The sequence below is a fragment of the Marmota flaviventris genome, chromosome X, assembly GCF_047511675.1.
Source record: "Marmota flaviventris isolate mMarFla1 chromosome X, mMarFla1.hap1, whole genome shotgun sequence".
Lineage (NCBI taxonomy): Eukaryota > Metazoa > Chordata > Mammalia > Rodentia > Sciuridae > Marmota > Marmota flaviventris.
This window is the reverse complement of record NC_092518.1, coordinates 69819942-69844193: the sequence shown is the minus strand read 5'-3', so window position 1 is coordinate 69844193 and position 24252 is coordinate 69819942. Positions and strand designations below refer to the sequence as shown.

The 24252-nt window shown below is 32.2% G+C and overlaps 1 protein-coding gene across 1 annotated transcript in view; it reads right to left on the bottom strand.

Annotated features, from left to right (window-relative positions):
* LOC114091206 (uncharacterized) overlaps positions 1 to 24252 on the bottom strand; it is a 502987-nt gene that overhangs the window by 31823 nt on the left and 446912 nt on the right. The window contains exons 15-18 of the mRNA XM_071606073.1: positions 18336 to 18384; positions 14893 to 15116; positions 11375 to 11448; positions 213 to 284 (exon numbers count right to left, since the gene is read on the bottom strand). Coding sequence (XP_071462174.1) covers positions 213 to 284; positions 11375 to 11448; positions 14893 to 15116; positions 18336 to 18384 — 419 coding nt within the window. The remainder of the gene's footprint in view (positions 1 to 212; positions 285 to 11374; positions 11449 to 14892; positions 15117 to 18335; positions 18385 to 24252) is intronic.

Sequence of the window (24252 nt, the reverse complement as noted above, 5' to 3'; positions counted from 1 at the left end):
TGCTGCTCCTTTATCTCCACATTCCAGCATGCTGGCCTTCTATCAGTTAATATAGCTTTTCTCAGTACACTAAGCTGAATTAGGATTAAGATAAAATAATTTTACTTTTTCAAAAAAAATGTCATTGTTTTCTCTGGACATATATGGTACTACCACATAATTGAGACTCAATAAATATATATTGAATTGATAAATGATTAAAAATCACTTACTAATTCATCTCATCTGAGCACTCAGCAGCAAAATAGAAATTCTTGATTCTTGCATGGGTAGCTTGGAAAGCACTAGGAGAAAAAGAAAAAAAGCAGAGAGTTCAGATTTCTTTCAACAATCATTGAAGCATTTAATGCTGTAACCCACAATAGGGTTCCAGTAACCACCTAGTAAAAATCTTAGTTTGCATTTAAATCAAGTCTAGAAAGGTAAAATGACTTGTTAAAGATAATATATAAGTGACTGAGATTGAATTAAGATACTGATTTTTAGTTCAGCAATCAGAGAATGTTCTATGTTTGTTTCTTAGAAGATTAAGAAATCTCTTGTTTTTTTACGTATTGTTTTAGTTATAGTTGGACACAATATCTTTATTTTATTTATTTATTTATTTATATGTGGTGCTGAGGATTGAACCCAGGGCCACGCACGTGTTAGGTGAGCACTCTACTGCTGTGCCACAATCTCAGCCCCGTTTTAAATGAAATGTCTCAGCATTAAAGGGGCAAAATATGATGATTTAATAATATTGATTAGATTCTACATTTCTGCAGGAAAATTAGGTTCTTCCCTAATGGTTCTTTCAAATGCCAACATATTTTTCCATTGGCATATGCAAACATAGGTAAATATGTCTATCTTCTTTCTATGGGTTCATGAGTTACCAAAGCAAATGATGTATCCAAGCCTATGGAATTTTCCCTATCTATTTATCTTTCTATATGGGCGAGGGAGAGAGAGAGAGAGAGAGAGAGAGAGAGAGAGAGAGAGAGAGAGAGAGAGAGAGAGAGAGAGACCCCTTTCAATAGTCATCTAAACGTGCCTCAATAGTAAAATTATTATTTGATATTATTTTTCTGAGGAATTAACTCCCTTAATTCACTGAAGTGTTTCTTTTAAATTCATATCAATCCTAATGTCCTATTTGCTAATTGTACTATGATTTCATACACTTGAAATAAAAAATTCACTAGAATTGTCATAAAATTTATGTGTAAATCCTCTATGCATCGAATAATAAATTTCATGGTTTCAGATTTCCAGAAGTGAATGAATAAACAAACAAGTATTTTCTCATGGAAAAATGGGAAAATTTTTTGGTCAAAAAATAAACATGTGCATAATTCCTACAGCAATTTTTCTCAACAAATACAACATTGGTTTTGATCATCTCCCTAGCAACTTAAACTTCTGATGGCTGTCTTATAGTTACTATAAGCCACTTTACAGGACTGAGAATTTCCTGATATTTTCTTCTATATAGCAACAGCTTTTCCTATAACTACCTCATTCCCACAATTGCACTCCATTGTAGCACAGAACGAGGACCATGACACTGTTTTTCATTTATAAGGATATTACCCTCAATTTAGTATGAATTTCCAGTTAATTCAATATTTTTCAATGTAGTATATTTCTGTTAAGTAGACACTATTTCTTTTTTTTTCTTAATATTTGACACATTTTAATGTTTCTGAAATTAGGATATGGCTCTCAATACAGATGTTCTTGATTTACAATATTCAACTTACATAATTTTTTTGACATTACAATTGTGTGAAATTGATATGCATTCAGTAGAAACTGTAATTTGGATATTGAATTTTAATCATTTCCCAGGATAGCCATTGCATACAATACTCACTTTTTTTTTGTACCAGAGATTTAACTCAGGGATACTCAGCCACTGAACCACATCCCCAGCCCTATTTTGTATTTTTATTTAGAGACAGTATTTCAGGCACCATACTTTTACTGGTGGAACACTTCTAAAATTACTTGTCTATAAAATAGAGATGTTGGCCTTGGTTAAGAAAGTCTCTTCTGAAATTTAAATGTTTATGACTCTGTTAAGTATATATAATAAGATAAATTAAAGTTACATCCTTGAAGAGAAGCCTAAATTTTCCTTTTTATCAGGGCATATATATTTTTTAAAGTTTATGGTAGCATGATGTGGAGTTAAGAGCTCAACTTTTGGGGCTGAGTGTATAGTTTAGTGGTAAAGTGTTTTGCTTAGCCTCACATGCACAAGGACCTGGGTTCAATCCGCAGCACTACAGGAAAATAAAGGGGGGGGGGGGTTGCTTAGTACGTGTAAGGCCCTGGGTTCTCTCCCCAGCACTGCAAACAAAAACAAGAGCTTAAGCTTGCTCAAATTCTGACTGCCATTTCCTAGCTGAATGAATTGGGCAAATTAACCTTGAAGTTTTCTCATCTGTAGTAGAATAATGCTCACAGGATTGTCGGCAGTATTTGAAGAAATGGTGTATGGAAAATACTTAGCATATAGTATCTGGCATAAAATACATGGGGAAAATGGGAGGGGGACTATTTTTAAAGGACAGCAACTTTTGTATAAAAGCTACAGTTCTCAAAAAGGTATTGGTACATATCAGTGTAAAAATTGCCACTCAGGCATAAAATATTTAGGTTTCTAGTTTTGATTCTAGTAAAAAAGATGGGTGAGGTATTCTCTGTAATCCTGCATTAAATGCATAGAAATGCATGGTGAAATGTGTAACTTTCTCCTTTCTAATCAATTCAGGTGTGTCATTCATTAACTCAAAATGTTTTGGCATATATATATATATATATATATATATATATATATATATATTTCTGTTTAAAATTATTTGAAGTACTTATTTCATTAAAATCTGACATGCATCCAATTTGGTAAATGAACATTGCATTAAAGAATAGGAATTGAAGAAATACTAATCACTCTTTTTCCTGAATCATTTACCTTCATGGGTTTCACCTTGCTTATGGTTAATAGCTTACACTTTCCTCTCACTGATAACCTTTTAAATTTCTGAACCTCTATCACTAACCCAATGATAGACATACAGAAATCCACTTTCCTGCTATGCCTCTTCTGGGATGAAGCATTTATCTATATAAGTGTTGATTTTTCCATCTTAAATTCAGCTATAGTTTGTGATTTATATGGTGTATATGCAGGAATATCTTTCTTCCTTTCTTTTATGAAATGATGGGAAGACCAAAAAGCAGTGTTTCTGTTTTCTTGCTTAAAAAAGGTCACTGTAGAACTCTGCTAATACAATTCGCTTTACCTTTTCAGGAAATCAAAATGGCCACTTAAGCTTCTATAAATATGGTTTAGGCTGAAACTCTCTTCAAATTTACTTTTTTCATTAAAAATTCCCATGATTAAGAATGGCATATGGATATGGAAAATGATTTTAATTTGTTGTTGGTTTGCACAGGTCCAGTCAGAAGGAAGTGTTTAACCATCTCCAGCAAGATAACTTTTAACAATCTAGCAAATAATATAGGTGCCAGGCCCATGTTAGTTGTCATGTGTATCACTCACCAGTCTATTTTCTTTCTTTTTGGTACTGGGGATTGAAACCACTGAGTCACATCCCCAGCCCCCTTTTAATATTTTTTATTTAGAGACAGTGTCTTATTGAATTGCTTGGGGCCTTGATAAGTTGTTGAGGCTAGCTTTGAACTTTTGATCCTCCTGTCTCAGCCTCCTGAGCCACTAGGATTACAGGTGTCACTGATCTATTTTCTTGCTAATACATCTGAAGACTAATTTTATTGGCAGAATTATTTCAGAGAGTATCAAAAATAACTTAAGGACAAATATTTATATAGAACAAAGTAATAACATTACAGAGATATTTCTGTAGTTTGCATTTATACAAAAACCTATCTCATTCTCAACAATCTTGCTTCTACTGTATTAGCTCATCACAAAAACACATTCTTCTGTAATTTACCTAGCTTTAGATATTTTTAAAAGAGGGTTTTGCTGCATCAATAGCAGCTGATCTTTATTACTTAGTAATTTTCTCCCCACACATTCTCTGTCATTAGGTCAAACATTGGAAACACAACATTTACTATTCTCAGTTACGTGTTTGAATTTGCTGCTGTTAAAACTAAAACATCCAGTGACTCATGTAAGAATATATGCTGTTCAGCCTTCACACCTTTTTTTTTACCCTGTATTTAAATTACATTTAGTGAATATTTTCCATAGCAATTTTACAACTTCGATTATAGTTGAATCCTTCAATGTTTCAGTGTTCTCTTTCCCTAATTTTAAATATTTTAAAGCACTATGTTCCTATGCTTTTGTTTTACATAATAAGTATAAATTGCTATTGACAAAGTGTTTTTACAAACACTGAATGCCAACTAAATTTGAGAAATTTAACAATTAAGTGATTCAATGCAGCAGGGGAAATTGAAAGTTACTCTTGTAGCTTAAAGTACTCAGGTTGTTTCTGAAAGAAAAAGGGAATTGTGATGTTACAAATTAGATAATTTGCCAGGTGCAGTGGCTCATGCCTGTAATCCCAACGGCTTGGGAGCCTGAAGCAGGAGGATCATAAGTTCAAAGCCAGCCTCAGCAACAGCGACGTACTGAGCAACTCAGTGAAACCCTGACAATAAGTAAAACACAAAATAGGGATGGGGATGTGGCTCAGTGTCTGAGTGCCCCTGAGTTCAATCCTTGATACCAAAAAACCAAAAACAAACAAACAAAAACAAAACAAAACAAAACCCCCAAGTTAGTTAATTCAACCTATTCTAGGTTCAGGATGTGGTTTATCTAAATGAAAACGAATGAAGTAGTATGAAATAACAATAAAGTGTGGATATTTATACTTATCTGTCATCAACTACAAACACACCATGCTCCTTAATGTGGAGAACATCACACTGAGTGAAATAAGCTAGAATCAGAAAGTCAAGGTTTGAGAAATGGATCTCAAAAATAGAAAGAGGAACAGTAGAGTAGAAGGGGATTGAGGGGGAAGGAGGAGGGATGTGAAAGGGGAGGAACTACAGAATGAAACTGACCAAATCCTGTTATTTGCATTTATGAATATACCACAGTGAATTCCACCTTTACATTTAACTAGAATGCAACAATTAAAAATAAATTAATACAAGGAAGATCAATAGAGTAGAGTTAAGGGACTCTGGGAGCAAGGAGTGGAGGCAAGGAAGTAGTCTGGGGATTGAAATGGGGAAAATAATGTTTTAGGCATTTATGAATGTGTCAAAAATGAAACTATAATGCACTATAAAAACATAAAATCCCCCCAAAATACATGATGACCCCTGCAATAACTGTATTCTACTGTATAAACTATTCTATAGTTTTGTGTCATTCCTGATCAATTCTAAGTCATATGTTCTCACTGAAGAAATCATTATTTTAGATATACTTTGTCCAAGAATGATCACAACTTTTTTTAAAAAAGCTCATGTGTTCTTTTTTTACATAAGAATTATTTTATTGTAATTAGTTTATTATTTGAAGTATTTGTAATTTATCTGATTTAAAATAGAAATTTAAATTTATTATGTACTCATAAATTAGGAAACAAATCTGAATAGATATATTTTCTTCTCTATAGTTGAATATCACAGAATCAATATTAGTATCTTTGTTATATAGTGTAGAAGAATAGCTCATTTTAAGGGCATTAATTTAATATTTTTTAATAGAAAGGAAAATTTAGATCACATAACCATAGTTAGCAGTGGATAAAAATACTCCATAGAAAACATGAAAAAAATTTTTGGAACAAAAATTCACTGATATTCTGAAGTGAAAATTCAATGCTAATACTTAAATTTTTTATTTAGATGAATAGATATATATGATGATTTTTGACATTAGTACCTCATTGTCCTCATATATAAAGAAATTGAAACTACTGTGCAATATTTTATCTTTTGCATATTTATCTTATAAATATTTATTCCTCACTTTAATATTCTATTATGTTTAGTGGTGTAGACATCAATATTCATCAATAATATTATAACTTTTACTTCATCAGCAAGCATGTCTTGTTGGAGGAAATGAATATTCTATTGATATTTGGGTTATGAAACAAAGCTTAATATAGTGTTTCCATATCTTCTTCCTTAATTGATTATTTATCCATTTATAAATTCTTTGGATAGGACCTTAAGCCAATTTGAATCTCATTTTGAGTTTTGAGTTTCCTTAAATAACTTAATCAAGAATTTTGGACCTTTTTCAATGCAAATTATTTATAATAACTGGAGTCTGGAAAAAATACATACAAAGTAATGAGTTTATATTCTCTCTCTCTCTCTCTCTCTCTCTCTCTCTCTCTTAGTACCATGGATGAACTCAGGGGCACTCAACCATTGAGTCACACCCCAGCCCTATTATGTATTTTACTTAAAGACAGGGTCTCACTGAGATGCTAAATACCTCACCATTGCCGAGGCTGGCTTTGAACTCATGATCCTCCCATCTCATCCTCCAAAGCCACTGGGATTACAGGTGTGCACCACCACACCCAGCCCCTATGTTCTCTTTTTCTGTACATATCCTCACTTAACTCTATTTATAACATAAAAGAGAAAGGAATCAAATCAGAATTGGAGGATAGAAATGGGACCAGAGGGGATCTCCATGTGTGTTTGTGTGGGTCCCTTGAGCAATTATGCTTAGGAAATATTTTGGAAACTGAAGCGAAGACCTAGTCTAGTAGCACACATACTTCATTTTCCTTATATAGACTTCCATACAATCAAGTAGGACAAGATATCCTTTAATAAGGATAATAAGGAATCAGATTCCCTTTTTTATATTTGACTGCAGATAGTTTTTACCATTTTTCCTCTTACTTTTTTACTGGAATCTTAAAGTCAGCCTCAGTGTGTAACTACCAGAAAAGCCAAGCTGGTCTCATATTTCTACTCTCTCAAGATATTTTTGGATCAGCTTGGGATGCCTACATGTGATGCTCTACCAAGAAAGACTCATTATGCAAATAATAAACATTTTCATTATCTCCTGGTGTGTGTGTGTGTGTGTGTGTGTGTGTGTGTGTGTGTATGTGTGTGTCTGCCATCACAACACATGAGCCAGATTTGGGGTGGGGTGGGGTGAAGGTTTATTTCAATTCTGTGGGTAATATTATTATCAAACTTAGAAACAGTGGTTAAAAAGAAGATGTTCAAATAAAAGAATATAGTACTGCAAATAATTTCCCCAATCCAATAATGATTTCAATTCTGTTTTTCAAGAGTGTAAAAGTAGATAATAAATTTTTAAAAAATATTTTTTTAGTTGTTGATAGATCTTTATTTTTTTATTTATATGTGGTGCTGAGAATTGCACCCAGTGCCTCACACATGCCAGGCAAGTGTGCTACCACTGAGCCACAGCTATAGCCCCAATAATGAATATTTCAAAGAATATAATGTGATGGTACCCACTAGATAGTAGGGGCCAACTCTCATTCCTAAGGATGAAACCAAAATTTTCCAGTCCGGGGAGATGGGCCTTTGAGTAACTTAACTCCCTACTGCTTTAAAAGTAAGTCTAAATTCTTAATGATTGCCATTCTGACAGGAGTGAGATGAAATCTTAGAGTAGTTTTGATTTGCATTTCTCTAATTGCTAGAGATGTTAAACAGTTTTTCATATATTTGTTGATCAATTGTATTTCTTCTTCTGTGAAGTGTCTGTTCAGTTCCTTAGCCCATTTATTGATTGGGTTTTCTTTTGGTAGTTTTTGAGTTCTTTATGTATTCTGGAGATTAATGCTTTATCATAGGTGGATGTGGTAAAGATATTCTCCCAATCTGTAGGCTCTCCCCTCACTTTATTAATTGTTTCCTTTGTTGAGAAAAAGCTTTTTAACTTGAATCCATCCCATTTATTGATTCTTGATTTTACTTCATGTGCTTTAGGAGTCTTGTTAAGGAAGTCAGATCATAGGGTGATGTGGTGAAGATTTGGGCCTATTTTTTCTTCTATTAGGCACAGGGTATCTGTTCTGGTGCCTAAGTCTTTGACCCACTTTGAGTTGATTTTTGTGCAGGGTGAGAGATAGAAGTTTAATTTCATTTTGCTATATATGGATTTCCAGTTTTGCCAGCACCATTTATTGAATAGTCTATCTTTTCTCCAGTGAATGTTTTTGGCACCTTTGTCTAGTATGACATAACCATATTTATGTGGGTTTGCTCTATGTCCTCTATTCTGTACCATTGGTCTACAAGTCTATTTTGGTGCCAATACCATGCAGTTTTTATTGCTATAGCTCTGTAATATAGTTTAAGGTCTGGTATTATGATGCCTCCTGCTTCACTTTTCTTGCTAAGGATTGCTTTAGCTATTCTGGGTCTCTTATTTTTCCAAATAAATTTCATGATTGCTTTTTTAATCCTATGAAGAATGTCATTGTGATTTTAATAGGAATTGCCTTAAATCTGTATAATGTTTTTGGTAGTATGGCCATTTTGACAATATTAATTCTGCCTATCCAGGAGCTTGGGAGATCTTTCCATCTTGTGAGGTTTTCTTCAATTTCTTTCTTTAGTCTTTTGTAGTTTTCATTGTAGAGGTCTTTCACCTCTTTTGTTAGATTGATTCCCAGGTATTTTTTGAGGCTATTATGAATGGAGTAGAAAGGCAAATCAAAACTACTCTAATGTTTCATGTCAGTCGTGTCAGAATGGCAATCATCAAGAATACAGGCAACAATGAATGTTGGTGAGAATGTGGTGAAAAAGGTACACTCATACATTGCTGGTGGAACTGCAAATTGGTGCAACCACTATGGAAAGCAGTATGGAGATTCCTCAGAAAATTGGGAATGAAACTACCATTTTACCCAGCTATCTCACTCCTTGGTTTATACCCAAAGTACTTAAAGTTGGCATACTATAGTGATGCAGCCACATCAATGTTTATACCAGCCCAATTCACAGTAGCTAGACTATGGTACCAATATAGGTGTCCCACAATAGGTGAATGGATAAAGAAAATGTGAACATACTTTATATACAGAGTTATGAAAAATTGTGCTGTGAATGGATAATAATGATTGTAATGCATTCCACTATTGTCATGTACGTAAGAAATAAAAAAAGAAAATGTGGTATATATACTCAATGGAATATTACTCAGCTTTAAAGAAGAGTAAAATTATGGAATTTGCCAGTAAATGGTTGGAGTTGGAGAATATCATGCTAAGCAAAATAAGCCAATACCACAAACCAAAGGCCAAATGTTTTCTTTAATATGTGGATGCTAATTCCCAATAAGGTGGGGGGCACTAGGGAAGAATAGTATTACATTAGACGAGGTAGATGGAAGTTATGGGAGGGCAGGGGACGGGATGTGGGGATAGGAAAGATAGTAGAATGAAACAGACATTATTACTCTATGCATATATGTGACTGCATGACCAATATGATTCTGTAACATGTACACTGAGAAAAATGAGAAGTAATATCCCATCTATGTATGATATATAAAAATAAATAAATGCATTCTACTGTCATGTATAATTAATTAAATCAAATAAAAAATTAAAAAGTGTGAGTCTGGTTTTCTGTTCTCATCTTTGTTACTGGTAGATATATCACTCCTGTGCATTACAGTCTAGATGTAGAAAAATTATGTTCTCTTTTATGGCTATACCAGAAACACAGGTAACGACTATCTAGATATCTCTCAAGGACATACTACCAAAAACTTAGTTGGAGAACTACTTAAGAGAACAATTTGTTTCTAATTCTCATCTCAGGCTTGAATAATTAGAACTCACAGGAGATAGTTTAAGATATTAAAGTGGAGGCTATGGTTGTGGCTCAGTGGTGGAATGCTTGCCTAGCACATCTGGGACACTGGGTTAAATCCTCAGCACTACATAAAAATAAATACAAATAAAACAAAGATAAAAAACCTATTTAAAAAGATATTAAAAATGGAAACTACATGACTATACTCAATAGCCAATTCTGACTATTTCAATTTATTGATAACTCCAACTATCCTGCTTAAGTTAAATACATATTTTTGCAATTTTTCCCAAAATCCCAACTATTTTTATATAATAAAAATACATTTTAGGGGCTGGGGATGTGGCTCAAGCGGTAGCGCGCTCGCCTGGCATGCGTGCGGCCCGGGTTCGACCCTCAGCACCACATACAAACAAAGATGTTGTGTCCGCCGAAAACTAAAAAAATAAATATTGAAAAACTCTCTCTCTCTCTCTCTAAAAAAAAAAAAAAAAAGATGAGACTGGAAGTTTAGCTACAGCAGTGTCCATTAATAAAACCCCTTCCGTGGCCCAAAATCATTCGGTGACCTATTATTAAAACTTCATTTAAAAAATACATTTTAATAATTCCATCACTTTTTCTACCACTAAATCATATCAATTTATTTAATATTTCCCCATGCAATCTATTTGTGTATAATTTTCATTGGATTTGTTTGTCTTCCTTGCACATTCTCAAGTTTCAGTTCATCTGTTCTGAAGTCTCCTAAAGACAGATATATCATAATAAGAATATAAGTAACATAGTAGAGAATTATAACACCCAGGAGTTTATAAATGCTTACCCTTTCAACATTTCCTTGTTTATACTGGTATCTTTCTAACTTGTTAATCTTATAGCACTGATAAAAATAGCATAAGTAGACAGCTTTGGCTTACAGAATTTTTCTATTTTTGACAGTGGTAGGTTTTGTCCTTAATTACTTAGATAGGCTGGATCTTTAAAATTTGGTGGATCCATTAATCTAGTTCATCAAATAATTTATAGAATAATAGCCAGAAGAGAAGGAGAAACCATTATATTTATTTTGGGCCCACTTCCTGATTAATTGTAAGCCTTGGTTGGTAACAGGCTAAATTGGCTATATGAATAAAAGGAAAAAAAAAATTGATGCTGATTGATTCCCATTCTCCAAAGCTTGCTGATAGTTTTATGGACACATTCTTTAATGATGGGAATCAGGCAGACAATTATCATTTGAAGAGCATTTTAACATAGTAGGTATTGCAATTATGGTAAGTTAGAGAAAGAATTCATGAAATAAAAGCATGACTCCTCCTAAAGAAAAATAATATATGTTTCTAATATTTTACATATAAAATCAAGGAAGGTAAAAATGAACTAGAGTACTATCATAAGTTGAAAGTGTTACAAGTGTGAAATCTATCAACTATAAATTTCAATCACAGCATAATGCTAGAACACTAATAGTCTGAAGGAACATGGATGTGACTACTAAAAAATTTAAAAGTATAAATATGCCCCGTGTTATATTTCTATTTCACAGTGTTGATCTGGACTCTGAATTTAAGGATCTACTATTACTTACTGGTTTCTTCTGCAATGTGGAGCTAAGCCAATTCGGAATTCAGGTAGATATATAAAACCGTCAGCCTTGGAGTCCTATAAAAATTGGAAAAAGGAAATAATAAATTAATATAAGGAAAATGCTGAACTGAGAGAGTTAGACTTTGAAATGAACACCTGATAGCCAGGTCACCAGTGTTATAATGAACAGTATTTTTCTAGACTGCTTGTTGAATAATGTAGTTTGCTTAGCATGCACTTGAAATAGCTTTCTGCAAAGCAAATGGACCGTGCATTTATTAAACCAGCAATAGTAAAAACAAACTCTTACATTAATGATTGTACAAAGTTACTTCAAAATATGCAAACAGCTCTCAGCATCATTAGGGCATTCAAAGCAGACAAACAATTTATCAACAAAGGCCAGCAAAAACAGCAGTTATAGCAGCATTTAACACATTTCCAAAACTTACATTTTGTAATGTAGAATGGAGATCACATATACCAATTATTTCCTATTTCATATCTCTTCAAAAAACTCTAATAATGAAATTTCTATGCATGAAATTGTTTAGTGTATGACATAAGAGAGCAATATAGTCTTTTATTCCCTGTATCTTTATTATCTTACCTTTTATAAGCAACCCATCAAATTTCTAAGAAATTGTTATAAAATGATACATGGTTGGACATCTTCCAACTTATTTACAGAGCTTAGTAAGGTCTGGTAATTGTAATTCTGTCCATGCTTACCAAGTCACTTGTTCTTTCTGAGTCACAATTTCTTCAAGGATAAAAAAGTGGAACAGATTATTGATATGTTGCAATGTTGCTAACATGCATTGTAATTGTCAGGGAAAAGATTCTACAGAAGTATTCAAGTTATGTGAAAATATAAACCTAGCAATAACTGAATTAAAAAAAATCAAAATCTCATACATTTAATAAAAATCTGACAAAGGGTCAGATGGAAAAATATAAAACTGAATCCCATAAAAAGTCACCAGAACTCTAATTAAGTTTGAATGAAGCTAATTAATTCTAAGACTATTCTGTCAATAAATTAAAAACATAGCAGATATAATTCACTGTTTTTTTCCTGTTTAATTTGGATAGGGATTAGATGCATGATATTTATCATGTGGGATTATGAAAGCAGTGTGAAATTATTTGGTATTTTGTAATTGCTCTTTAAAAATTTCAAGTATTTTAAAAATTTCAAATTTCACATTTGAAGTAGAATATTTTTCAAATTAGTTGGTAAATAAAGGTATATGATGGGAAATAAACTTTATTGAGGATTTATATGGTGGGCACTGTCCAAAGGCAATTTATTTATAGTAACTCATTTATTCATCAATTCAACTTTTATCTATTGAGCACATACATTGTGTCATATGAATGAGATCAATGGTTGAACAGGTGAGGATGAGGTTGGGAGAAGCTGAGTTAGTACTTGTGAAAACTTATGATTAATGAGGAGACAGACATTAATAAAAGAATATAAATGACAAAGTAAAACGAAAAAGTGTGTTAAATGCTGGGAAAGGGGAGGTATACGATGCTATAAGAGCTTACAAGAATTGATTAAGTTGGTACAGGGGGATCAGGGAAGCTTTCCCTAAAGGAGTGATGTCCTAAAGGGAGATCTGAAGGAAGGCTAGAAGTTGACCAGGTGAGAAGATCATGAAGTATTTTGGGAAGAAAGAATGACATATGCAAAATTTCTGAGGTTGGATGGAACATTACGCATTAGAGAAAATAAAAGAAGGCCAGTGGAGCTGAAATGTAAAACTGCAATGTATGTGGGACAAGATGTGACTGAAGAGTATCACATATATATGTGTAAGAATGGGTAGTTCATGGTAAGTGTTTTTTTTTTGGTGTAAGAATAATGGGAAGTTATTGATGGCTTTTCATGAGGATAGACAGAAAGCAGGGTGAGGGGAGGTAGTAAATATATGATCAAATTTTCATTTTGAAAAGATTTCCCTGTTTTGAGTGGAAGAACAAAATAGAAGGTGGCCAAAGCAAATTTGAGTAGTCAGGTAGGAAGCTCTTAAAATTTTTCAAGTGAAAGATGATTATAGCTTAGGCTAGTATGAAGGCAGTGAGTGACAATGGAGATAAATTGATAAATTTGAGCAATATTTTGGCTATATTATTGGTTAGGAGTAGATATGGATAATTAAAAGTGGTTAAAGATCTGACTCCTTAGCAGAAAATCACAGGAAGGAGTCACCATTTTGAGGATGCCAAAATTATGAATTTTGTTTTATACACAGTGGACACTCTTGAGATATCACAGTAAAGAGACTAATTGTATGATCTTTAATGCTGAAGAGAATTTTGGGTTATAGACATAAATATGTGTTTCCTCTGTATACAGATAGACACACATGGATAAAATAATCTAAAAAAATAGAGCAGAATAATGAGAGAACTTAGAACTGATGCCTGAAGAAATTTTTATGTATATATTTTATAGATGGATACAATACCTTTATTTTATTTGTATTTTTTAAAAATTTTTATGTGGTTCTGGGGATCAAACCCAGTGCCTCACACATGCTAGGCAAGTGCTCTACCACTGAGCTACCACTGAGCTACAACCGCAGCCCCCTGAAGAAATTTTAATGGCCTAAGAGAGTAGGATAATCCTGCAAATGTGATACAGGAGGAATACCAGGAGAAAAATATGGAGAGGTTTAGTAAAACAAGGTCTGAAAACGTCTGTTGGATTTAGCAACATGGACACTCATGATAATCTTACCAAAGTCATTTTAAAGGAGTAATGGAAATAGAAAAGAGATTGGAGAACACTTTAGGAGTGAAATACTGAAGAAAGTATAAAGAACGCTATCAAGAATTCTGACATAGTTAAGGTGAAAGCTGGAAATTTCCTCTGAGTTCTAGATTTTTCTCCCCCCTGGGGTAGCTTAATGACATATTTCAGTCAACATGTCCAAAACCAAGCTCATGACCTTTCTCTGCCACAAAACAAAACAAAAAATAAAAACAAAAAGAAAAAATAAACTCACAAAACACAAAACAGAAACAAAGAAAACCCCCTGGTTTTCTTGGTTTGCTTTCAAAACCATTGAAAGATGTTTTACTCATCTCACTTTTATTTAAATTAAAAGTCTCCAGCACATTTCAGTCTGTAGAGATATATCTGGTTGTGAGGAAGAGGATCAACATATAAGAAAAAAAAGGGATGAAAATATTTGGCAAGTATTATTATGTGCCATGAGAAAAATGAAGAAAATGAGTCTCAGAGAAGTTTATTAACTTGCCCAATCTTTTCAATATAATAAGTTTGGATTACAAAGCAGGTATTTTTTACTTCAAACCATTAATTATATGCCTTTTTACATATCATTTTTAAAACAAAGAAGTAGCATCAATGGCCTACTACCTAACATTAAATATTATAAGCATACCTTTATTTTTCAGAAATTCATATCCTTAATGCTAATATAAAGATTAAGGACTATTATGACTCAGTGAATGATTTTCTTTCCTTCCTGGTGCACTTACATTCAGGTGTGAGAACCAGTAGAGAGTTGAGTGTTTCAAAATAAACCAGTATCTTTTCCAATTAAAAAAGGAGATTCCTCTAGACTCTCTTTTTTTCCAAAGCCATCCCTCGCATTTCCCATGGCCCAATTCAGTACAGGCCATTGCACAAAATCGAGTTCTAAAACAAAACAATCGGTCTTCCTCAGAGAAAAATGAGGGCAAGACCCTTCTAAACCAAGACACTGCAAAAACAAACATAGGAATACAATGTTAATTTGGATACCATAACAATGTAGATTTTAATTACTATAACATTTTCACAAGTTTACAATAATATAACAACCCATCAATATTTGGCAAATTTTTTCTTCTCACTACAAATGGCAATATCTACATCTTTTATTTATTTATGGTCATTTGTATTTCTTCTTTGTTAACTATACATTAGCCATCGTTTCTCATGGTCTGTTAATGTTGGTCTTAATGATGGAAATATTAAGGATATTTACCTTTTTACTTTCATATATATCACAAATATTTTCTCCAAGACGATTTGCCTTTGGCCTTCATTTATGACATTTTTACATACATAATTTTTAATACTTAGTCTCAGATAAGAATAACTTCTGTTTTCTGTTTTAATTTTGCTTAGAAGTGTTTTTTTTTAACATTCAAATCATTAATTCATCTGTAATGGTTTTTATGTATTATGTAATACTGGGACCTGGATGTATTTCTTCTTCCAATATACAAATTTGGAGGGTACTGTTGTTTGAACTCATGGATGCTTTATCACTCAGGTTCATCCCCAGTGCTTTCTTTTATTTTTATATTTTGAGAAAATTTCTCACTAAGTTCCTAAGGGTCTTGCTAAGTTGCTGAAGCTATTATGAACTTATTATGCTTCTGACATCCTTCCATGTCACATGTATTACAGACTTGTGCTACCATGCTCCAAACTGTTTATTAAATGATCTGCCTTTTCCCCATTGATGTAAAATAATATCTTTATATTTTAAATTGTTTTATATTTTCCATTCAAAATATCTTTACATTTATTTTTGCCATTACAACAGTGTATTATGTATCTTGGGTGTTTTAGGATATATTAGAGTAGATTCTTTCCTAATATTTTAGAATTATTTTTCTTAGATTTTTCTCAAAATTTTTTTCCCAGATGAAATTTTAGAGTTACAGTTGACTTCCAAACAAATTCCATTAAAAATGATTGAAATAACATTACATTTAAAGTTAACTTGAAGTTTGTCAAAGTTATAATATTGAGTGTTCTAAATCAGGAATATGGCTATTTAAGTCACCAATTATTCAATACTTCCTTTCTAAAACAATCTATTTTTCCTTATATATCTTATACATTTCATATTGCTTAGTCTTATGTATTTTATAGTTTTGTTACTATTTAAGAAAAAAAAACATCCATTTAATCCATTATTGTGACACAATGGATACTATAGTTTTAATCTCAACAATTTAGTCTTTTATTCTATATGAGGTAAATAGCCTAAAACTATAAAAATTTTACCTAAAATTTAAATAATTTGTGATACAAGTGAAAGTAATTTATTGGACACAAATCAATGCTTATTTGTGTCAACATAAATAAAATTAAAAACATGATTGATAACAGCATTTGGCTCACTTTTTCTCATTATTTTAAAGCATCTCTGTACACTGAATATGATAATTGGGTCTCAGAGAACTTATTTGTACTGAATTCCTCACTTCATGGGTTACTTTTCCTTAAAAGCCTTAAATAAATTTATTTAAGGTATCACACATTTTATTTTAAAAATCCAGTTTTCATTAATTACAATTGCCTTAATATGACATTGTAAATTTATAATGGCCCTTTAAAAGACTCATTACTCCAGAGTCCAGCTTGTAGCAATAACACTAATTACCAGATTATTGTTGTTTCATTCTGGACTTTCTAGGGTTCTACTAATAAGCAAGTTATCCAGCATGTTTCAGTTGAGTAGTCCCTCATATTAAGTCAGTTTTATCATAAAAGTATATATACTCAAAGTATAGGTCTCTTCATAAAGCTAAATGAAGCACTACATTTTTCCTATGGCCAACTATATCTTAAGAGAAAATTATTAAAGAAAGCAGTGCAACAGAATTTGAAAACCATGGTACTGCTTATATAGTAGGCCACTCTTTTCTTATGGGAGTTTTCACAGATAAAATTATGAGGGGTGGATGAGGACTGGAAGATTCTAATACTCTTGCAAAATTGCTACCTCAAATTGTGGCTACTATCACTTCCTTCGACTGTTGGAGATTTTTTTCCAGATAAATCATTTTCCAACAGGGAATTTTTAAGTAGAAGGAACATTAAAGAGTGTCTAGTGCAATTCTTTGCTTTATTGATAAAGAAATAAGGACAACAAATGTCAAGTGATACCTGCAATATTATTGCTAATTGGTGAAAGACCTTGACCAAGAATCCTGATCTTTAATTACAACTGATTCCCATTTTGCCTATTATTAGCCCCCCCACACACACCCCAGATAGCTTAGGATCCCTATAAGAGCCTGTACTGGATTCATATTAAGTTTGAATGTTTTAATGATTTATTAAAATATCACTTTTGACATACGGATTTTATTCACTGAAGGTAGACTGGGTAAAATTTTCCTGACAGTAAAAATCTGTTCTGGTATTAGGGGTAATCATAAAATGAGCTTCTTATAAAAATAATCTCATTACTATATTTATAAAACCCATCTGTCTGAAAAATAGGACCCCCTTTAGTGGAATGACAGAAAGCAAATTGGGCCCTCTATTTGTTTATGATTTATGCTAAAAGGAAGATGAAAAGTAAAGGCTTATGAAAAAATACCTTGATAGCTATATACCATATTTTAATTTTCCCCTACTTGATAATTTTAAAAACTTAATTAGCAGTCACACAATTTACAATCTTCATTTTTTTAAACCTAATTTATTGTCCCACATAAGATACCCAAATTTACAATCTGGTCAGCTGTCACATCATTATAAACAGTTGAGCCCAGGCAGAAAACATAATAAGATAAATGAATCATTTTAGCTAGTACTAATTGCTTATTTAATATTAAGGTGTTCATCTTTAATTCCAGTAAAATTATTTTATGAAACTGGAGCAGTTTAAAAAGAGACTGACAAAAGGAGTGAAAAATGAAAGTTTGAATCATGTCAAATTCTTAGACCCCAGTGTGTTCATTCCCACATTCCTATATCAGGAGTATATAGGAGTATATAATAGGAAATTTTCATGTAGCATGCATGCATATATATCTGTTTGCTCATGTGAACATTCTTACAAAAATTCTTTAACATCTATAAGATAGCCCATACTTCAATGTTATGCTTTAGCTCCCCAATATAAAAAACAGTTGACAGAAATGCATTTACAGGAAACAGAAGGGAACAAAGCCAACAAATAGAGACTTACAATCGAACCAGCTTTGGGCTTTTGCCTTCATGAAAAAATTTATAAAAGCCTACAAAGAAAAGGACATGCAAATAATAATTATTTTGCTATCTCTGTTAGAGTAGGCAATGATAACACATTAACTTCATTTAAAATTATAGAAGGAATATTTAAAACATATTTAAAACCAAAAAGAAATCACAGAAGAGTTTTAAAATTTAAATCAGGAGTTGCTAGTAAATGTATCCAATAACTTTTCTATAAGAGACAGCAATATATGAATTTTCTTCTTTAACCTTAATGTGTTGAATTTGACTAATAGGCTTTCTTCTATTAAATTCTCCTTAAGTTGAGAATAGAATGGTGGTTGGCATAAGCTGGGCACATTGTAAGGCGGGGGGTGGGAAGGTTGAGAGTTCTTGGACCAAGTTATAGCTGATTTTCCCTTCATGAATACCTTAAACAGATGATTTTTTTTTCTTTGTCACGGAACTCTGGTTTAGTTTCCAGACTGGTTTAACTGAGTCTGGTTAAATATATGAACCTATTTTCAGAATAATATTTTAATGCATAAAATAAATTACATAGGATTACAATAGAAATCAGTTTTCCTTAAAGTTCTCAAAATACTGAGAGATAATTTTCAATTATATAAACATCTATCAGCAGATTTAATGATTATTACAATTTTGAAAGAATGGTTAATATAAATTATACATTAAAATATATGCAATAACTAGTATGTGATATAAAAAATGTGGTATATTTGGAGGAAAAGGCACAAATATTATGAATATTATTATGCTTTACTGCTTTATTCATTTATGAATGAAATGTTGTTAAAGTTCAGCAAAATTCAATGTATATAAGATGCATTTTTAACTTTCCACCTTCATGGAATCCACTAAATTCTACTTGTGATAGAATGTTTGATGGTCTGTGGACACCAGCTGGAGAACTCTTGCCCTAAAACAAAGTCCACCAGCCATCAAGAACCATCAACTGACAGAGCAATTCAAGTCAATTTTCCTATTTCCTCAATCTTAAATTGAAAATGCCAATGTTTTCAATATAATATAATATGTTATAATATAGTATAATATAATTTTTGGAAGTGGATATAGAAATAGAATGGAAGAGAAAGACCATGATAAACAGAAAACTGATCCAGAAAGAAGAAAGAAAATTCAGGGGACACACAGAAACATAAAAAAAGAAAATATTATCTACATTTATTTTGGGAGAAATTCAAGCAGTTTTCCATGAAAAAAGGAATTACCCAGTACTAATAACTATTTCTTGGAAATGTGATTTATGATTGCTAAACTATTGAAATAAAAATCAGAGTTCAAGGCAACCGTTAAGCTATATTTTATTGATGGTCTGAATTTAAAGTTAATGCTATGCTTCCTTTCTTTTAAGTCCTTTTGTTTCATCAGATTGGTACTTAAAGAAGTCCTAGGCCTTTCAGGCAGGTGTAAAAATTTCATTTTTGTATTCTGGTTGCAGTGCAGCCAGCACTTCACAGGAAATTAGAAAAAAAGAGTCATTTTGGTATCCAACACAGTTTACTGTTTAGAATAGAGGTATGAATCTGGATACCTGTTAATGTCTTGTCCATTAATAAGGAAGTAGGTTTTATTTTTTCCACAAGTATTTTGTTTTCCTCTATATTATTGCAGGCATTTTTGTGGGAAGAGTATACTTTGCTCTATAAGGAAACATTTGGCAATTTCTGGAGACATGTTTGGTTGTCATAAGTGGCATCAAGGTAGAGGCCTAGAATGCTACAAACACACCCTACAATGCATATAACAGCCCCCACAGAAAATAAAGATCTGACCTGAAATGTCAGTAGTTCCTAGTTTGACTGTTTATGCTTTAGTTAAGGACTGCAAAAGGAAGGATAAAGTGGTAGAATTGTCAAACTACACCCAAATCTCTAATTATAGAAATTTTGTTTATAATTAGTTTAAAATAGAGATATCTCTATCTGCACCCTATACTTTGAGAAGTCTAATATCTATTGAAATCTATTCATAATATTGTAGACTATCTACTTGATTTACAATATCTTGATTTAAAATATCTTTAGAATGACATTTTCTCTAAAATTATACACTTTGTGTAAAAAAATCAAAGCATTTGACAGTTTAATTTTTTCATTATTTGGGTTGACTATTTTGATGTTTTGACAGGAAAAAACTGAGATTATGACAAAACACCTCAAAGGCAAAATTGAAATACTAATCTCACTTTCTACTTTAAAAATGCAGGAAATCATTTTGAAATATTAAAGAAAATATAGAGAAATCTCATTTGAAGATTTAAGACAATTATTTTATCAAAATATCTAATTAATTTTAAAATAATTTCCCTAGAAGGTAGACAGGGAGATTTAATTTCTAATTAAAATTTTAAATAGAAACCATTAACATTTTATGAAGTGTCTTTAAAAAAATTATTCAAAAATAATTTAACTAAATTGTTTTAAGAATTAGCTTTATCATTTTGCTTTATTTTTCAAAATTATCATCAGGTAGATAAAGTGGGCAGTGACAAGCTAAGGAATTATATTTTTAAAACTGAGAAATTCAGAGTTTCACTTTAATTTTCAAATCAGATGCTTTTTTTTCATTAGGTATAAAACATTTCTACAAAAATTAAAATTAGGATTAAATAGAAATTATTTAAGGAATAATTAGAGGTTCTGTGACTAAAATCATAATTATTATAAGAGGTCAGGCCTTAAGAAAAGTATCACTTTAAATGTTGTTTATGTAATAATAGTGAAAACAGCTATTCAGGAATAATGTATCATCAAGAATTAGGAAATCCTGGTTTTAGTATTGCAATGTTTCCAATTTACAATGTGAACTTTGGTGTATCTCATGATATTTGCATTCAAGTTCTTCCGTGCTATCTAGGATCTAGAATTAAGTGTGATGGTTCCTAAAATAGGAACAAAATCAGATGCATTTACCTCCAGGATTATTTCCAACTAAAAGTGTGAAGTCTGCTTTGTCATTGTGCTTTTTTTGCTTGATGTTCTTTATCACAGAACAATAGATACCTATTTTCTCAAAGCTAACAAGGCCCAATTAAGTGTGACTTAGAAGTCATCTTTTTTCTTAACCTTAATTTTGAATTGGAGGTAGGGCTGGGGATATTTAAAAACTCCAAATGTGAAATTTTAGTTACCCTCAAAAGCTGGTGGCATAACTTATTTTAAGGATAAGTTATGATGGCTCTAAATTACTATATAAATAGATGTCTGCTTTAAGAATTATCTTTTATTCTTTTCTCTATGTTTTACTCAATACATTGACATAGCATTAAGAATGGGATCCCATGGATTTGAAAGTGCTTTGAAAAATTTAACCACTACACTTATATCAAACTCACATCTCAGCCTTTTATTATTAGGTGTCAATAGGGCCTAATCCTTCTTTTGGTAATATTAGCTTTAAATCCCAGTGGATAGCTGGTAGTTTTGCTAAGTCAGTTTCCTTATTGTCACCATATTTACTAACCCTATTATTGCATACTAATTTCTACTTTTCTACCTTTTGAAATCTCTGATCATAATACAGTGTATTCTAGTCACTGCCCCCTAGTATCAATTAAAGTTCTATTTTTAAAAATCTTTCCATCCTCAGATCTATGGCCAACTGCTTTATTTGTCCTCTGTACTGTCCACTTCAACTATAGGCTTGAATTTCTAAGTTTATGAGTCCTGAAAATTTCTTTTTAATATTCCAACAAATGAATGGTAATCCTTAGGCTATGGCTATGGTATTTGAATAAATAGTCTTTTAATAGGCATAGTTTATAGATAAACAAACATTATCATGCTTTTAAAGTGGTTTCTTTATGATATCCACTCTTTTTCTCTATTAATGGCTCTACAATGAAGAGTACAGTAAACACGATCTTCCTCAAAGCCTAGGACATAGTAGGTGCCCAATCTTTCTCACATTAAATTTATTCCTTGAAAGAATATTCACAGAATCATAAAAGGGCAGTCCTTAAAAACTTTCTATACTTTTGGGTTTTAGAATGTAGAAAGTGTCAATTTATTATTCTGATATAATGGCACAGTTCAATTGATGTCCACCAATATTGACTATCTATAGTCAAGCAATGTAATAGTTACAAAGATTAATAAGGTGAAGCCCCTTGCTCTCAAAGTGTTTTAAAAATACCTGGTCATTAACTAAACTGATATTCACAAAATTTGAGACATTTCAAATTGAGAGAACTTAATTTCATTACCTCGTTTCACATATGTGGTTCCTAAGGTTCAGAGGGGTTGAATGCTTTGATCAAGGTACAATATATCATTTTTAAAGAAAAAACAAACAAACAAATCTGTAACATATATCCTCTGAACTATGAATGGCATTCATTCTCCTACCCCAGATTATTGCCTGAAACAAGATTTATATATAACAAAGTAGACATGTATTTTTGACACTTGTTATTCAACTTGCCATCTCTGTGACAAGACCGAGAAATCAACTTAAAAGGAGGAAAGATTTAATTTAATTTAAATTGAATTTAATACAGTTTTAAAAGTTTCAGTCCATGTTTGTTTGGCCCCCATATGGGTCTGTGGCAAGGCAAGACATGATAGAGGTCATATGGTAGAGAAAAGAGGCTCCACTCCATGGCAGTCAGGCAGCACAGAGAGGGAGCTTATTTTTATAACAAAGCCCATTCACTGAACCCCATTTACCTATATATCCATAAATAGATTAATTAATTCATGAGGTTAAAACCATCATGATACAGTCACCTTACAAAGGCCCACCTCTGAACACTAATGCATAGGGAACCAAGCCTTCAACACTAGAGCCTTTGAGAGGCATTTGAAATCCAAACCATAATAACACTTTTCCCATGGGTGTTTTGAGCCTTATCCTATCTACAGAGTAAGTTTGGTAGACTTTTTTATTTTATTTTTTTGCCCAACGTGTTTATAGGAGAGTTTATATTGTATGAAGGGAAGTTGTTTGTGTAAAATATGTGAACAGGTGTGACATACCTACAATGTTCTATCTTCTACCGAATTGTGAAAAAATATATCTTAACAGGAAGAAGATATATTCTCATTTTAATAGTTTAAAATAAGTGTGTTTTTTTAAATAGAACAACTAAATGTGAATTGTACATATGACCTTCATGTTGAAAATAGAATATGTAAAGTTATTGGCTGTTTTCACGTCATTGTTTTCCATATCTATTTTACATCTTCACCAAAGTACATTTGTAGCCAGACATAGTGGCATATACTTGTAATCCTAGTGAATCAGGAGGATGAGGCTGAAGGATCAAAAGTTCAAGGCCAGCCTCAGCAATTTATTGGGGCTATATGCAACTTATCAGAGACCCTCTTTCAAAAAATAAATAAAATACAATGGACTGGAACTGGAGATATAGATCAGTAGTTAAACAACCCTGGGTTTAATTCCCAATAACCCCCACAAAAAGTACATTTACCTGCATAATGGGAAGTAGTGTATTTGATGATTTTAGCTAAAGCAAATAAATCATGGTTAAAATTTTGTTAGGTATATTACTATTTTTGAGGGGTTATCCGGGATTGAATTCCTGGGCACTCAACCACTGAGCCATATCCTTAGCTTAATTTTGTATTTTATTTAGAGACAGGGTCTCATTGAGTTGCTTAGTGCCTCGCTTTTGCTGAGGCTGGTTTGAACTCATGATACTCCTGCCTCCACCTCCCTAGTTGCTGGGATTACAGGCCACTGCCACCTCGCCAGGCTGGGGATATTATTATTAAGGTCACATTATATTTACAAATTTATTACTGTATCACATCAATTTCAGAACATCTTTTAGTATTTAGTAATGCTTCTCAGAGGTATATCTTAATGGACTTTGAGTCCAGTCAATTGACAGAGTAGTTAGCATC